General features: G+C 42.9%; 1 protein-coding gene across 1 annotated transcript; it reads right to left on the bottom strand.

Annotated features, from left to right (window-relative positions):
* Positions 1 to 1,265: 1,265 nt before the first annotated feature.
* Positions 1,266 to 14,046, bottom strand: LOC148198831 (uncharacterized). The gene is made up of 4 exons (XM_088115928.1): positions 13,848 to 14,046; positions 6,892 to 8,003; positions 4,894 to 6,789; positions 1,266 to 4,661 (listed from the first exon to the last, which is right to left on the bottom strand). Exons 1-4 carry the CDS (start codon positions 14,044 to 14,046, stop codon positions 1,266 to 1,268), a joined length of 6,603 nt encoding a protein of 2,200 aa, XP_087972054.1.
* Positions 14,047 to 15,284: the final 1,238 nt, after the last annotated feature.

Here is a 15,284-nt window from a genome sequence, read left to right as displayed (position 1 = left end):
GGAAAAGTAAAAAGATTTGGGTATGAAGGATTCCCCCAAATTGGATGATCTTCGATTGACAGGGAGACGTTTTTTTTTTTTTTTTTTTTTTTTTTTTTTTTTTTTTTTTTGAAAATAACACTGAATTATGTCGTTCACCACATCATTTTGTTTCAAAGTCAAATTCATGAGAAAGATTAGGACCAACAGTCCTCAGTCAGTGTGGACTTTTATGGGCTTGTACCGTGGCTAGAGGACAAAGGGTTTTGAAAGAAAGGATAATAAAGGCCCAAATAATTTGTTTGACGGTTAAAATCTTCAGACAAGAATCATTTGCAAGGTGTCCCGTCAACTGTCTTTAGGGATTTGAACTTCAAGTATGTTTATCGTCTGTCCTCTTTTTTTTTTTGGATCATTCTTTTCGTTGCCCCTGTTGTGGTCTTTTATGATACTTCCCTTTTCATTCATTTTTCTCCACTTTGAATGTTTATGATGTACCCTTTCAAATTGACGTCGTCATGCTAATGACTCTTGTCTAGGGTGATGAAAACAATTACGAATTTTGGCTCAAAAGGGGTGCAATTGAATGAACTGCTTTTGACGATTGGATAATGAAAAATGGCCACACGTCACTCCGAATCTTGTTTGTCTGACTTTCTCTTGAATTTAACCCTGAAACTAAACTATGCAGTGCTTGACACCTCAACTTCATTTTTCCCTTTTTTTTTTTTTTTTTTTTTTTTATCTCCCTAATCAATGGATTATCGGTGGTATGTAACCTGATGAAAACTGCCCCAATATTAGACATATGGCGAAATCCTTCGTCTTATGAGAAACGAAAAAGTTAGGGTTCAAGTAATGTGAATGCAGATGCTTTATCAAGAAAAGAACCCCGGTTACACCCAAAACCTTGAATCAGGGAAGTATTCACCAACGGTATTTTTCAAAACTGTTTTCGAAAATACTATGTCTTTGACAACTTTATTAACAACAAACTCAACATGTAACCCCTTTTTTTCGTTTTTCCTTTCCGACATCCTCCAGGACCGAGCTCGCCAACCTGATATACCTGTGATGCTTTTATCAACACGTTTACTTATTTTCATTTTCATTTTCACTTGACTACTTAACAGCTCAGCGTGACATGCAATATTTCAGATGGAATGCAAACAACCAAAATATGAATGAAATCACGTGAAATTTATTTATTGAATAAAACACAGAGTACAATAAGTGTTGAAGATAATATCAACATCCCTTTAATAGCATCCACTATCACGGAATCATCATGCGTAAAACTTTTTTACTGCATCAGAATTAACTGGCAATGGTAACTCCTCTCCGTCCATTCTCGTGAGAATTAGTGCCCCACCAGAAAATGCTTTCTTCACTACAAATGGCCCTTCATAATTTGGAGTCCATTTGCCTCTATGATCTTTCTGTATGGGTAGAATCTTCTTCAACACCAGCTCACCTTCACGAAATTCTCTTGGATGTACCTTTTTGTCAAATGCCTTCTTCATTCTTCTTTGATACAATTGTCCATGGCATACTGCTGTTAGTCTCTTTTCATCAATGAGATTGAGCTGGTCGAAACGAGCTTGAACCCACTCCGCCTCTTCTAATTGGGTTTCCATTAAAACTCGTAAGGACGGAATTTCCACTTCAAACGGAAGTACTGCCTCCATTCCATATACCAGCGAGAAAGGCGTTGCCCCAGTCGATGTTCGTACCGAAGTGCGATAACCATGTAAAGCAAAAGGAAGCATTTCATGCCAATCCTTATACGTGACCACCATTTTCTGCACAATCTTCTTGATATTTTTGTTAGCAGCCTCTACTGCCCCATTCATCTTTGGACGATAAGGAGAAGAATTAAGATGATGAATTTTGAACTCCTCACATAACTCTGTCATCATCTGGTTGTTCAAGTTAGTGGCATTATCAGTGATGATCCTGTTAGGGATCCCGTATCTGCAAATCAACTCCCTTTTTATGAACTTGGTCACTACCTTTCTAGTTACATTAGCATAAGAAGCGGCCTCAACCCATTTTGTGAAGTAATCGATTGCAACTAATATGAAACGGTGTCCATTTGACGCCTTTGGCTCAATAGCTCCGATGACATCTATTCCCCACATCGAAAAGGGCCATGGTGCAGACAACACGTTCAAGGTCGTGGGTGGAACATTGATATTACTTGCGTATACCTGGCATTTCTCACACTTTCTCACATGTGTACAGCAATCATTTTCCATAGTCAACCAAAAATACCCCGCTCTCAGTATCTTCCTGGCCATTGAGTGCCCATTCATGTGCGTGCCAAATGTGCCCTCGTGTACTTCTTTTAGTATCAGGTCGGCTTCTTTTGCATCTACGCATCTAAGGAGAACCATGTCATGATTCCTCTTATATAGAATATCCCCACTCAAAATGAAACTGCCAACCAACCTCCTTAGCGCCCTTTTGTCGTTTTCTGATGCCTTCTCTGGATATTCTCGGGTCCTAAGATAATGCTTGATATCAAAGTACCAAGGTTTACCATCTACCTCCTCTTCGATGAAATGACAATACACTGGCTTTGCATGACTCTTCATTTCAATCATTGGCAATTCTGCATCTTGATCAACTTCAAACATCGATGACAAGGTAGCCAATGCGTCTGCTAATTGATTATCTTCTCTCGGTATATGATTAAACGTGATGGAATCGAAATACTCAATTAATCCCCTGATGTAAGCCTGATATGGAATTAATTTAGTATCCCTAGTCTCCCATTCTCCCTTCAATTGATGGATAACCAAAGCTGAATCTCCATATACATCCAGAATTTTTGCTTTAGACTCTATAGCTGCTCGAATTCCCATGGCACAGGCTTCATATTCTGCGATATTATTCGTGCAATTAAAACACAACCTTGCCGTCATTGGAATGTATTGATTCTTAGGAGAGATAAGCACTGCCCCTATTCCATGCCCCATTACATTCGAAGCCCCATCGAATAATACCGTCCACGCTTTTTCATCTTTGTCCTCTTTATTCTCAGCAAATAAAGCCATGATATCTTCATCAGGAAATTCAGGTTGCATTGGCTGATAATCACTAATGGGTTGATGGGCTAAATATTCCGCTAAAGCGCTACCCTTGATAGATTTCTGAGTAACATATACAATGTCGTACTCTGACAATAGCATCTGCCATCGAGCTATCCTTCCAGTGAGAGCAGGCTTTTCGAAAATATATTTGATAGGATCCATCTTGGATATCAACCAAGTAGAGTGGCTCAACATGTATTGCCTTAGACGATGAGTAGCCCACGCCAGTGCACAACAAGTTCGCTCTAACGACGAATATCGTTGTTCGCAATCTGTGAATCTTTTGCTCAAGTAATATATAGCATGCTCTCTTTTCCCATCTTCATCATGCTGACCCAATACACAACCCATTGAATTATCCAATACGGTCAAATACAAAATGAGCGGTCTTCCTGGCATAGGTGGACGCAATACAGGAGGGTCTTGCAGGTATTGTTTGACCTTTTCAAAAGCAACTTGACAATCTTCATTCCAGACTACGGCCTGGTTTTTCCGTAGTAACTTGAACATTGGTTCACAAGTATCAGTTAATTGGGAGATGAACCTAGCAATGTAGTTCAATCTTCCCAAAAAACCTCGAACCTCCTTTTCTGTTCTGGGCGCAGGCATTTCCGTTATCGCTCTTACTTTGTCCGGATCAACTTCTATCCCTCTTTGGCTGACAATAAAGCCCAACAATTTTCCAGACTTTACTCCAAACGTGCATTTGGCAGGATTTAACCTGAGTTTGTACTTTCTCAATCTCTCAAATAATTTCCTTAGATTGAAAATATGCTCCTCTTCTGATTCCGACTTTGCAATCATGTCATCCACATAAACTTCAATTTCCTTATGCATCATATCATGAAAGAGTGTCACCATTGCCCTTTGGTATGTTGCCCCAGCATTCTTGAGTCCGAAAGACATAACCTTATAGCAGAATGTTCCCCATAACGTGATAAAGGTCGTTTTTTCCATATCTTCCGGTGCCATTTTAATTTGATTGTATCCCGAGAATCCATCCATGAACGAAAACAACGAAAATTTGGCCGTATTATCAACCAGAGTATCGATGTGTGGTAACGGGAAATTATCTTTCGGACTTGCACGATTTAAATCACGATAGTCAACACACATTCGAACCTTCCCATCCTTCTTAGGCACTGGTACAACATTCGCTACCCATTGTGGGTATCTTGCCACGGCCAAAAATCCTGCGTCAAATTGCTTTTGGACTTCTTCTTTAATTTTTAGGGACATTTCCGGCTTCATTCTTCTCAATTTTTGCTTGACTGGAGGGCATTCTGGCTTGAGTGGGAGCTTATGCTGCACAATATCGGTATCCAGACCCGGCATGTCATTGTAAGACCACGCGAATACATCTTTAAACTCCTTCAATAAGGCACGCAATCTTTCCCTCACTTCCGTTTTCATACTAGTACCGATTTTCACCTCCTTTATCTCATCATTCTCCCCCAAGTTGAGTATTTCAATCTCCTCCTGATGGGGTTTTATCTCCTTAGATTCTTGTTCCACTAATCTCAACAGTTCTGGAGAGGGTTCCACATCATCTTCGAAATCATCTTCCGTATTATTGATAGGGTGCTCAAAATTAGGAACATTGATATCATTATTTTCAAAACAATCATTGTCACATCTGCATCATTTAAATTTATGAAAAAGTATAAATAAATAAGATAAACAAAAATGCCAAATGATGATGAAATGCAACTTTATTGTCACGCTGAGTGAAAAGTAAAAAGAATCAATCCGCAAAACTTTAGTTCTAAAGCCCCAATCGAAACTATGAGCTTAATTAAAACTATTACATTTTGTTCACATTAAGCATCACAGGTAGATCCAATGTTTCCCAATTGTTGAGTTGAGTATCAGGGGAGCAAGCCCACACAAAGCTCGAACTTTGAGGCCCTTCTTCATCCTCCACGGCTGCTATCTGGCCAGTGTTGATCCACCCAGCACTGCGGAAGCTTTCCTTGATGTCAACAATGTGAATTTTGCTCTCTTTGGGCCCTCGTCTTTCTGCACGGGCCAAACTGCGCTCTTTTCTTTCTTCAATCATCCTTTTCCGGTCTTCTTTGGTAGGTTTGTACCCCAAGCCATATCTGTTCTTGTTTTCAACGATTTCCAGAGGAAATGCTCGCCCCTGCCGATATTTGCCCAAACCTTCGCCATATACATAGCCCTCTTTTAGCATAATCTTGGCCATCATAATAGAAGCACATGATAGACGAGGATTCATTGGAAACGGTTCCACACAAGTATTTCCCACGATTTCCAACGATTGGAAGGCTGTTTCGAGAGCTTCTTCAGCCGCCTCGATGTAGCGTGTGGATGAGGGCCCACTCACAAGAAGATCTTCTTCTCCTGATACTATCACCAGCTTATCTCCCATCACATACTTCAACTTCTGGTGTAGTGTAGAAGGTACAACTCCAGCCGAATGGATCCATGGGCGTCCCAGCAGACAACTATAAGCTGGCAGAATATCCATAACTTGAAATGTTATTTGAAAGACACTCGGGCCAACTTGTATTGGCAATTCCACTTCTCCCATCACTTCTCGTTTGCTACCATCAAACGCCCTCACAATCATTGAACTAGGCCTCATATGCATTCCTTCGCAAGGTAGCTTTTCCAGAGTTGCTTTCGGCATGACGTTCAAAGAGGACCCATTATCCACTAAAACACGCGCAATAACATGATCCAGGCATTTCACAGAGACGTGAAGAGCCTTGTTATGCCCTCTTCCCTCAGCTGGTATCTCTTCATCCGTAAAAGTGAGATAATTATTAGCAACAATATTGCCAACAATACCCTCGAATTTATTCAACGAAATACCTTGCTCAACGTGGGCCTCACTGAGTATCTTCATTAGCAACTTTCTGTGTGATGCCGAATGCATGAGCAGGTCCAACAAGGATATACGAGCAGGCATACGGTTTAACTGCTCCACCACCTTATACTCACTTTGTTGTATGAATTTTAAAAATTCACAAGCCTCCTCTTCAGAAACTTCTCTCCTCTCTTCCTTGTCGGGGATTTCCTCTGTCTGTGCCCCCTTCCCCTTTAAGAATTCTTTTGCCTTCGCGGCCATCGTTGCTTCATTATCATTAACCCTTTCTCGTGCCAACTCAGGTGATGTGAAAATTCGACCACTCCTAGTCATTCCCCCTATCCCTGATATGTTTTTGACGACAGGGTCAACGCTTTGCGTTTCGCCGGACGCATACGTCCCATATCTCCATGGGACGGCTTTTTCGTTCTTGTAAGGAAAAGGGGCTGGTACATGGATAACCACAGGCGACCTTCCTTGAGTTGGTGGAATAGAGGTAGTCTTAGTGAAACGAATCACCAATGGTTCTGGTACAATCATGCCGGATTCATCACCAGTTTGTGCAAATACCTCTCCCTCCTCATTCTTGTAACATACCTGCATCAGACCACGATCTAGCAGGTCTTGCAGAATTTCTTCAAACTTAATACACTCCTCAATAGAGTGCTCAGCCTCTGGGTGGAGCGCGCATGACATACCCTCATCATAATCACCCTTCAAGATACCCACTTTCAGCAATGCCTCCAAAATAAACTTCCTAGAGCTCTTAACTTCTTTCACATTTCTCACCAGCTCATGTTCTTTCTCTTCGACAGCATTCGTCGAAGCACTTCCATGCCCAGATAAAGGATTGGACTCGACACTAGGCTTATCCTCTTGGAACTTTAACCACCCAGAATCAATTAGAGTCTGCACTTTATGCTTGAAAGCCAGACACCTCTCAGTGGAATGACCAGCGGCCCCTCCATGATAACTACACTTTGCCTCTGCATCATAGCCTCTTGGGTACGGAGGCTGCAAAGGCTTCAGGGGACAAACGACAACTAGCCCTTGTTTGATAAGCTGAGGCAATAATTCCGTATAAGTTGTAGGAATTGGAGTAAAATTAACATAATTTCTTTCCTGGTTCCTTCTTGGATAAGTATTGGGACCCACATTCATATTGGAACCTACATTTGCCCCTCCCCTCCAATTATTCGTCGGGATGTATTGTGGTTGATAGTACCCCGGTTGTTGTTGAGGGCTAATTTGATGACCAAATGACGCGTTAGCTGCATGTGGATGTTGACCCCAGTATGGTCGATAGTTATGGGTGGGAGCTTGACCTCTCCACACGGGGGTTGCAGATGTTGCATGCACATCTCCCTCCTTTCTTTTCCCTGAGTTGAAATTTGGTTTTTTGGAATTTGCAACCACCGAAGAGCCATATGCAATCTTGCCATTTTTCAACCCGATCTCTATCCGCTCACCTATCACGATGATATCGGCAAAATTTGAAGATACATTTCCCACCATATGTTCATAAAATGGTGGTTGGAGTGTATTTACAAACATTGCCACCATTTCCCTATCATACAAAGGTGGCTCAACTTGTGCAGCCAATTCCCTCCACCGCTGAGCATACTCCTTAAAACTTTCGTTGTCTTTCTTCGACATGTTCTGCAGCTGTAAACGATCTGGCGCGACATGTGTATTGTATATGTACTGCTTCACAAAAGCATCAGCCAAGTCCGCCCAACAACGAATTCGAGTCGGCTCCAAATGGGTATACCAGTTTAACGCCACTCCAGCCAAACTATCTTGAAAAACATGAATGAGCAGCTGCTCATCATAAGCATATGCAGCCATCTTTCTGCAAAACATGGTTAGATGGCTCTTTGGGCATGTATTTCCCTTATACTTCTCAAATTCCGGCGCCTTGAACTTAGGCGGGATTTTCAAGCCCGGAACCAAACTCAATCGGGCCGCATCTCCAAACCCGTAGCTCTCAACCCCCTCAACAGCTCTCAACCTCGCCTCCAGACTTTCCAACCTACCCGTAGCTCCAACGAGGCTACCGAATCCCCCAACCACCGTGGCGTGTGGTGCAGCTTCGGCTGAAAAATCCTCCCTAGCAACCACAGGCGGTACTGGGGTCACCCGAATTCCATCAGTGGTGTTGGTCTCATTCATTCCCGTGCCCACCATGGGAGCCGACACTAAGACAGGTCCCTGAGTGCCGATTGGTGGTATGTTGACAGTCGCGGGGAATGAGAATGAAGCGTGCTCAGCTTCTGAGTACTCTCCTACAGGAGGAGTGTAACCCGTAGGTAAACCATACAGTGGGAAAGGAACAGATTGGCTCGCAGCGTTGAACATTGGGGGATAAGGGTGAGCATTCCCCTCAACATGCGCAGATGAAGACTCTCCAGTAGTCTTCAGGGCCTCGAGAGCCGCCAAAATCTGGGCCATTTGATCCTTCAACTGGCTGACATCGGCCTTAATAGATTCGTGTGACTGCTCCCAATTCTCCATGACCTTCGAGTTAGCTCTGGTCCTGTACGGATGTCGTGGAAAATTTGCCGTTGTTTTCTCACTTGTACTGCCGATTATTATTTTTTATTAAATTAAATTAGATAACGATGAAAAATGCAAAACGAAAGAAAACATGATGCATGCTAGTAATAAGTGGAAATCACAGGATAACGATGACAATACTGATGGAAAATTAACACAAGCCGATACCAACAAACATCCCTTATCTTTCATTTAAAGGAAATTTGATCCATTACATAGTCTAAGGAACAAAACACATAATTCCGATGTACATCAATCCCGTGCCCGGGCAATGAAAGATTTCATCTCTCCCACCAACCATTTACAATGATTAATAAACAATTCTATTTCCGCTGGTGAGTTACAAAAATGAGTGCTTGCTTCAGCATTCGACACCATCCTGGGGATGTCTTCAATTGCCCCGTTTGCCAAAGCAGCCAACTGAGAGAATCTTTCCTTCCAGTGCTTTACAGCCATTTCTTGCTCGGCGATGTGCTCTTCCATTCGCTTTATCAAGGCCTGATGCCTTTCTTCAAAATCTATCGACCTCCATCGCTCCTCCTGTTCCTCGATATATTCCTCCATTTGTTTTATCAGAGTTCGATGCTCTTCCTCTGCTTCTGTTAGCTTCCAACGCTCCCTATTCATATCCGCCTCAAACTGACATGGCCATCTCTTTCATCTCATGCCCCGCTTTTTCTATCTGAATCTGCGCTTCTCTTAATCTCTTCAGGGCTTCTCGTTTATCTCTTTTGGCTTCTTCGTAGAGGTGTTTCCACTCCTTTCCCTCTTCTAAAGCCACCTTCTTCTCATTTACCCTCATGGATAATTCCTTACTCGCGGCAGGCTAGATCCTGTTTCACTCGAAACTGTGTAATCCCTCTCAGCCTTCTGGCTTTTGACAAGGTTTTCATAAGCCCGCGACTTTTCTTCATTATCATTTCTCATATCCACAAGATCATTACGCGCCCTTTGTAATTCATTCTCCAACCTAGCATTCCTAACTTCAATTTCTCCATCTCAGCTTTAGTTGTTGCACCTCTTCACTTTCATGGAGCTTGGAGATGGTCCTTCACTAGCTGATTGATCCTTGATTGGCTTGAAAGGCAACTTGACTACTTTCACTCTCTCCAGAATCCAGGTGTGGATAACTAACCCTGCTATCCACTACTCCATCCCTCAAGTCCTTCTCTGCTCGAACAACATTTTCCCAGGCGCTTTTAACCTTTCTTAACAATTCGATGAAATGCCCGTCTTCGTAATAAATGAATAGGGTAGCAAGGTAATCTGATGAAGGTGCCCCTTTTATAGGATGCCCAAATTGTCTTTGCACCAGAAGAGGGTTGTAATTTATACAGTACCGGGCACCTATAAGAGGTACATTAGGAAAACTACCACAATGTTGTATAGCCAGTTTATTTCCGAACCAAGGAAGGCGCCATTTTATACTTCTTTCGCTCAAGCCGGCAAGGAATCGGGCCCAATCGTTTCCTCCTTTACCTTTAAGCCCTTGGTGTGACAAATTCTCCGATAGACTCTTAACGTCGACCATCTCTTTAAACACGCGCGTTGTCATCCATGTATACAACGCCGGTAAGCAACAAAGAATCTTCTTTCCCTTTCTCTCATGGCAAAAACTTAAAGGTCCCATAAACATCCGCAAGAACTGCTGTTACAGGATTCTCTGATCTGGTTTTACTCGCCACGAAGACGTCTATCGCGGTGTAATCCACGAAATTCTTCTATTTTGGGAAACAAGACAATGCCGTATATGGTGAGGGCTAATACATCTATGAAAGTTTCCCAATCTTCTTTATCAGCCAGATGATGTAAATACTGCTCTAGATATCCCTGTGATAACCCATGCACTTGATTCCTCATCATCATCCTGTTTTCAAGCTCCTTGGGATGTAATTTCATGATGGTAGCAACAGTGGGTATAGAGGCATGATGCTCTAAATGTTGGTAGGGAGTGGTGCCCTCCAATGGTAAACCCAAGATATGCTCGAACTCCTCTATGGTTGGCGCCAACTGAAAGTCTTGAAATGTGAAACATCGAAGCGGAGAATCATAATATTGTGCCAAGGCTGTGATAGCGGGTATTTGTACTTCAACCTCCATTAAATTCAACAAATTTCCATATCTTCTCTGAAAGGTTTCTCTTTTTATCGTCTTAAGCCTTTTGCCCAAGTTTATCAGCCCGGTCAAGTTTCCCACATGAGTCCTTAGACTATACTTCTTTCTTAAGTCGGAAGAGTCGGTGTGCTGTGTAGCATCGGATCTTGTGTTAACATCCATCTCGTATGAAGTCAAGTAGGTACCTGTGATTTCCCTTAAAATTAACATGTTACTAAATGATGTATGAATATGATGCATGATAATAAAATTACATGACAAAACAAAACACATGCATGGTATGAAATGTAATATCATAAAAAAAACGAACAGCGTGAGGGTTACAGAAGCATATATTCCTCCCATCGTGCCCTACCAAAGGTTCATTGCTTTGAGTTCAAGGTCAAGTATATGCAATCTCACAAGGGTAGTTCCCTGAACCTAAAGGTCAAAGGTCACTAGAGCTATGGCCCCCTTCATAGCATTTCCACAACAGTCGAGTAATCAACTAGGTGTGAAAACACATATGAAGAGAACAGACTCTAGCTGGAGTTCTCACGATAGCCAAACAGGAAGTACATCCCAGAGTGACACCGCTACACAACTCCTCTAATTCTAAGCTACACTCAGACCCGGGTATAGGGCCCCACTCATGATATGCCAAAAGTGTGTGTGTGAAGGGAGGAAATTATGCACACCCAAACCCTCACCTGCAAAACAACCAGAAAAAATCCCAGGCAGATATAAACATATTGTCTACCCTAGGGTTCAATATTCCACAGTTATTGCAGTTATTCTAAATATCAAGCATAGATAGAGAAAAGGGAAAGAAAAACACAAAGCAAAACCACACCAAATTCGCGCATCTAATTAAATGGCTCGACTCTCTAAACAGTCCCCAGTGGAGTCGCCATCTGTCGCAACCGGAATCGCGACGGGACGACGATCCAAAAAGAAAACGTGTTTTGAAAAGAGATTTGGAGTCGCCACCATAGTTTATTATGGAAAACTATGGAAAAACCTCAAAATGATAAAGCACGGTCCACGAAAACCATATTCTGGGTTCGGGAGTCGGTTACGTGTAGGGAAGGTGTTAGCACCCTACAACGCCTGCCCTAAGGCAGTACCTTTAACTAAATGCGCGAATATGATGTGGTTTTCAAAATGTTTAACTATCCCCTAAAATAAAATTATAAATAAACAAAATATATTTTTTTAGTTTTTTGGGCCCGACAAGGATTGACCTTGCTCCTACGTATTCTCATTCAAAATGAGAAATCAGGGTTACGTAGTTCTAGCTGAAAGACTGTTTGTTTGTTTGAAAAAGCAGATGTTTTTAATTTTTGGAGATTTTTATGTTTTTAATATTTTCGAGAAAAAGAAGGTAATGAGTACTAGGCCGACGCGAACGGTCGCACGAGTATTCATATTTTTAAAATGATATTTAAATAATTTTAATTAATTTTGAAAAGAGAGATAACGATATTAAGCACTAGGCCGATGCGAACGATCACACGAGCACTCATACCGTTATTTACTTATTTAGGAAGACTTGAGAGTATTGAGTGCTAGGCTGATGCGGACGATCGCACGAGCACTCATACCGTTATTTACTTATTTAGGAAGATTTGAGAGTATTGAGTGCTAGGCTGATGCGGACGATCGCACGAGCACTCCTACCCTCGTTTAATATTACATAAATAAGAGAGAAAGGTATTGAACACTAGGACGATGCGAACGATCACACGAGTGTTCAACCTTCAAAACATATTTTTGAAATTTTATTTAAGAAGAAGAAAAGGTTTTTAGCACAAGGACGACGCGAGCGGTCACACGTGTGCTTAACCTTCAAAATGTATACTTTTTGTAAATTTATTTAAGGAAGAAGAAGAGGTTTTTAGCACAAGGACGACGCGAGCGGTCACACGTGTGCTTAAACCTTTAAATATTTTTGTAAATTCTTTTTAATTAAACTATAAATATTGTATTATTAAATATATATTTTAAAATAAGTAGATATTTAAAAATAAGACAATAAAGAAAAATAAAATAAACAAAAAAAGAAATGGGAGAGGTTGAACGAACGTTGGGGACAGTATCAGCATAACGAGCGTTCGTTAGGTAAAGAACGAACGTTCGTTGGGGGATTTAAAGGACGAACGTTGGTAACTAAGGCTGAATGACGAACGCTCGTTGATAGAGGATGAACGAACGTTGTGAATGTAGGCTGAAGAACGAGCATTCATTGGGTGATACGACGAACGTACGTTGAGTACAGGAAGGTAGATGACGAGCGTTCAGTGGATGATGTGACGAACGGACGCTGAGAAGAGGAGGCTAGTCTACGAGCGCTCGCTGGGGACGAGCGTTCGTTGGGTAGATGAGGTGAGATGATGTACGACGAGCGCTCGTTTGGACGAGCGTTCGTTGTGAAAATGAGGTTGGATGACAAACGACGAGCGCTCGTTTGGACGAGCGTTCGTTGGGAAGATGAGGCTGGATCATGAACGAATGACGAGCGCTCGTTGGGACGAGCGTTCACTGGTCAGATTAGGCTGGATGACGAACGAATGACGAGCGCTCGTTGGGACGAGCGTTCACTGGTCAGATTAGGCTGGATGACGAACGAATGACGAGCGCTCGTTTGGGACGAGCGTTCGCCGGGCAGATTAGGCTGGATGGCGAACGCTCGTTATGGACGAGCGTTCGTTTGAGACGAGCGTTCGTTGGGCAAATTAGGCTGGATGACGAACGAATGACGAGCGTTCGTTGGGCAGATTAGGCTGGATGACGAACGCTCGTTATGGACGAGCGTTCGTTTGGGACGAGCGTTCGTTGGGCAGATTAGGCTGGATGACGAACGAATGACGAGCGCTCGTTTGGGACGAGCGTTCGCTGGGCAGACTAGGCTGGATGACGAACGCTCGTTATGGACGAGCGTTCGTTTGGGATGATGAGGAGGGACGACGAACGCTCGTTATGGACGAGCGTTCGTTGGGAATGATGAGGAGGGATGACGAACGCTCGTTATGGACGAGCGTTCGTTGGGAATGATGAGGAGGGATGACGAACGCTCGTTATGGACGAGCGTTCGTTGGGAATGATGAGGAGGGATGACGAACGTTCGAAAAAGGCCAAAGCTTCCTGGACGTACGTTCATTTCTGGGCTTGGCCCAGTCCAATGCTTCTAACCTAGAATTTCCTAGGGGTTCAGAGATTCATCCTCATTCTCACTCCTCACCCACTCAGACCCAACACCCTCCGTAAGCTCCCTTTCGTATCTCACACACTCTCCATGGACCCAAGTTTCTTTCTCTCTGACCAGGAAAACCCTAAATCTGGGAGGCACGCCGCTGCCACCTCGGCTGGAACCAGCCACCGCCACCTCTGCCAAGACCACGACTTGGCCTCGCCGGTGACAACCTGAACTCCTCGCTTCGAAATCGCCAATCCCAGGGACGGGTTTACCTCCCCGCGCCGCATCTCCATCTATCTCTTCGGCCACCTCCCTCACAGCCCAGGCCGCCGGAACTCAACGCCGTAGCGCCATTAACAGCGGCCAAGCCCTGCTTCCCCACCTCCTTCGCATATGCACCACTATTCCTTCGAACCAGCCACCGCGCCACCACCCTTTATTAGTCTCGACGTTGCCAACGACACCACACTCCACCGGAGCTACCGCCGGTTGCGGCATTCAACCCTCTCTTTCCCCTCTCGTGAATGACGAAAACGCACTCCCTGGATGAACTCTTTCTGATTCTACCGAGACCAGCCGCTGCCGGTGAGGTTAAATGGGGTCCTTGCAACTTTCGAATGAGGAGAAAATGGCTTATGGCTTTGTATAATGCAGGTTGAGGATGATGGTGCTATGCGTGGGTTGGAATGGAGGTTCCAATGGAGGAATAAGGCGGTGACCGTGAGGCGTTGGTAGTGGCCGTGGGCAAATATGGATGATGGTTTATGAGTGGATGAGGGAATGAGGTTTGACAAAGCTTACGTATGTGCCCGTGATGATGGGTGGGAGTTTCAGCAGGTAATGGAGATGATCAAGTGTTGGACGTGAAGATTGATGACGGCCGTGGGTGTTAATGTGTCTTGTGGCAGTGGGTGAATATGGATGAAGGAAGTTGGAGGTTCAATGTTAAAAGAAGATGAAGATGGATGCTCAGAGGAAGAAGATAAACAAATGCTATAAGATTATAAAACAGGGAATATAGCAGACTTACCATAGCATAAACAAAATGGAATAAGCATCATGACCACACAGGGGAGCAAGAAGCTTACCTCTCGGAGCTCTAAGGCTGCTGCTAGCTACGAATATCCGGTGACTTTCTCTAGCTTTTCGTCTTCTCTGCCTGTGCCAATGGTGAGTCTGAATGATGATTCCCCAATGATCGTCCTCGTGTGCCCTTTTTCTTTTTTTCTCTCTCTCTGATCCAACCAAATCCCCCCTCCAAAATCTTGAAAATATTCCCTTGTAACCACCTGGTCTCCTCTGCTGAGACACGTCTCCTATCCCATTTCCCACGTTTTCTCCCTTTTTTCTATTTTTTTACTTTTTCCAATTTTATTTTATTTATTTTTTACTTTATTTTTAATTTTAATTTTATTTTTCAATTTTTTAATTATTTTGATTAATTAACACTATTAAAACAAATTGAAAATAAGAAATAAAATAGAAAAAAATTAAAAGCAAAAAACTAAATACATAAAAATAGAATAAAACA

Source organism: Vigna umbellata, chromosome 5 (genome assembly GCF_029865625.1).
Source record: "Vigna umbellata cultivar VRB3 chromosome 5, Vumbellata_1.0, whole genome shotgun sequence".
In the NCBI taxonomy this organism is placed as follows: domain Eukaryota; kingdom Viridiplantae; phylum Streptophyta; class Magnoliopsida; order Fabales; family Fabaceae; genus Vigna; species Vigna umbellata.
Note: the sequence above shows the minus strand (reverse complement) of the source record. Positions and strands in the feature narration are given on the sequence as shown.

Excerpts from the sequence above, each read along its gene's own strand:
- LOC148198831 (XM_088115928.1), bottom strand. The coding sequence starts at position 14,046 with ATGGAGATGCGGCGCGGGGAGGTAAACCCGTCCCTGGGATTGGCGATT. Across the intron at positions 8,004-13,847 it reads GAAACTTGGGTCCATGGAGA|CCGAAGCTGCACCACACGCC; the intron begins GTGTGTGAGATA and ends AGGATTTTTCAG. Across the intron at positions 4,662-4,893 it reads ATCTACCTGTGATGCTTAAT|GAGCACCCTATCAATAATAC; the intron begins GTGAACAAAATG and ends GTTCCTAATTTT.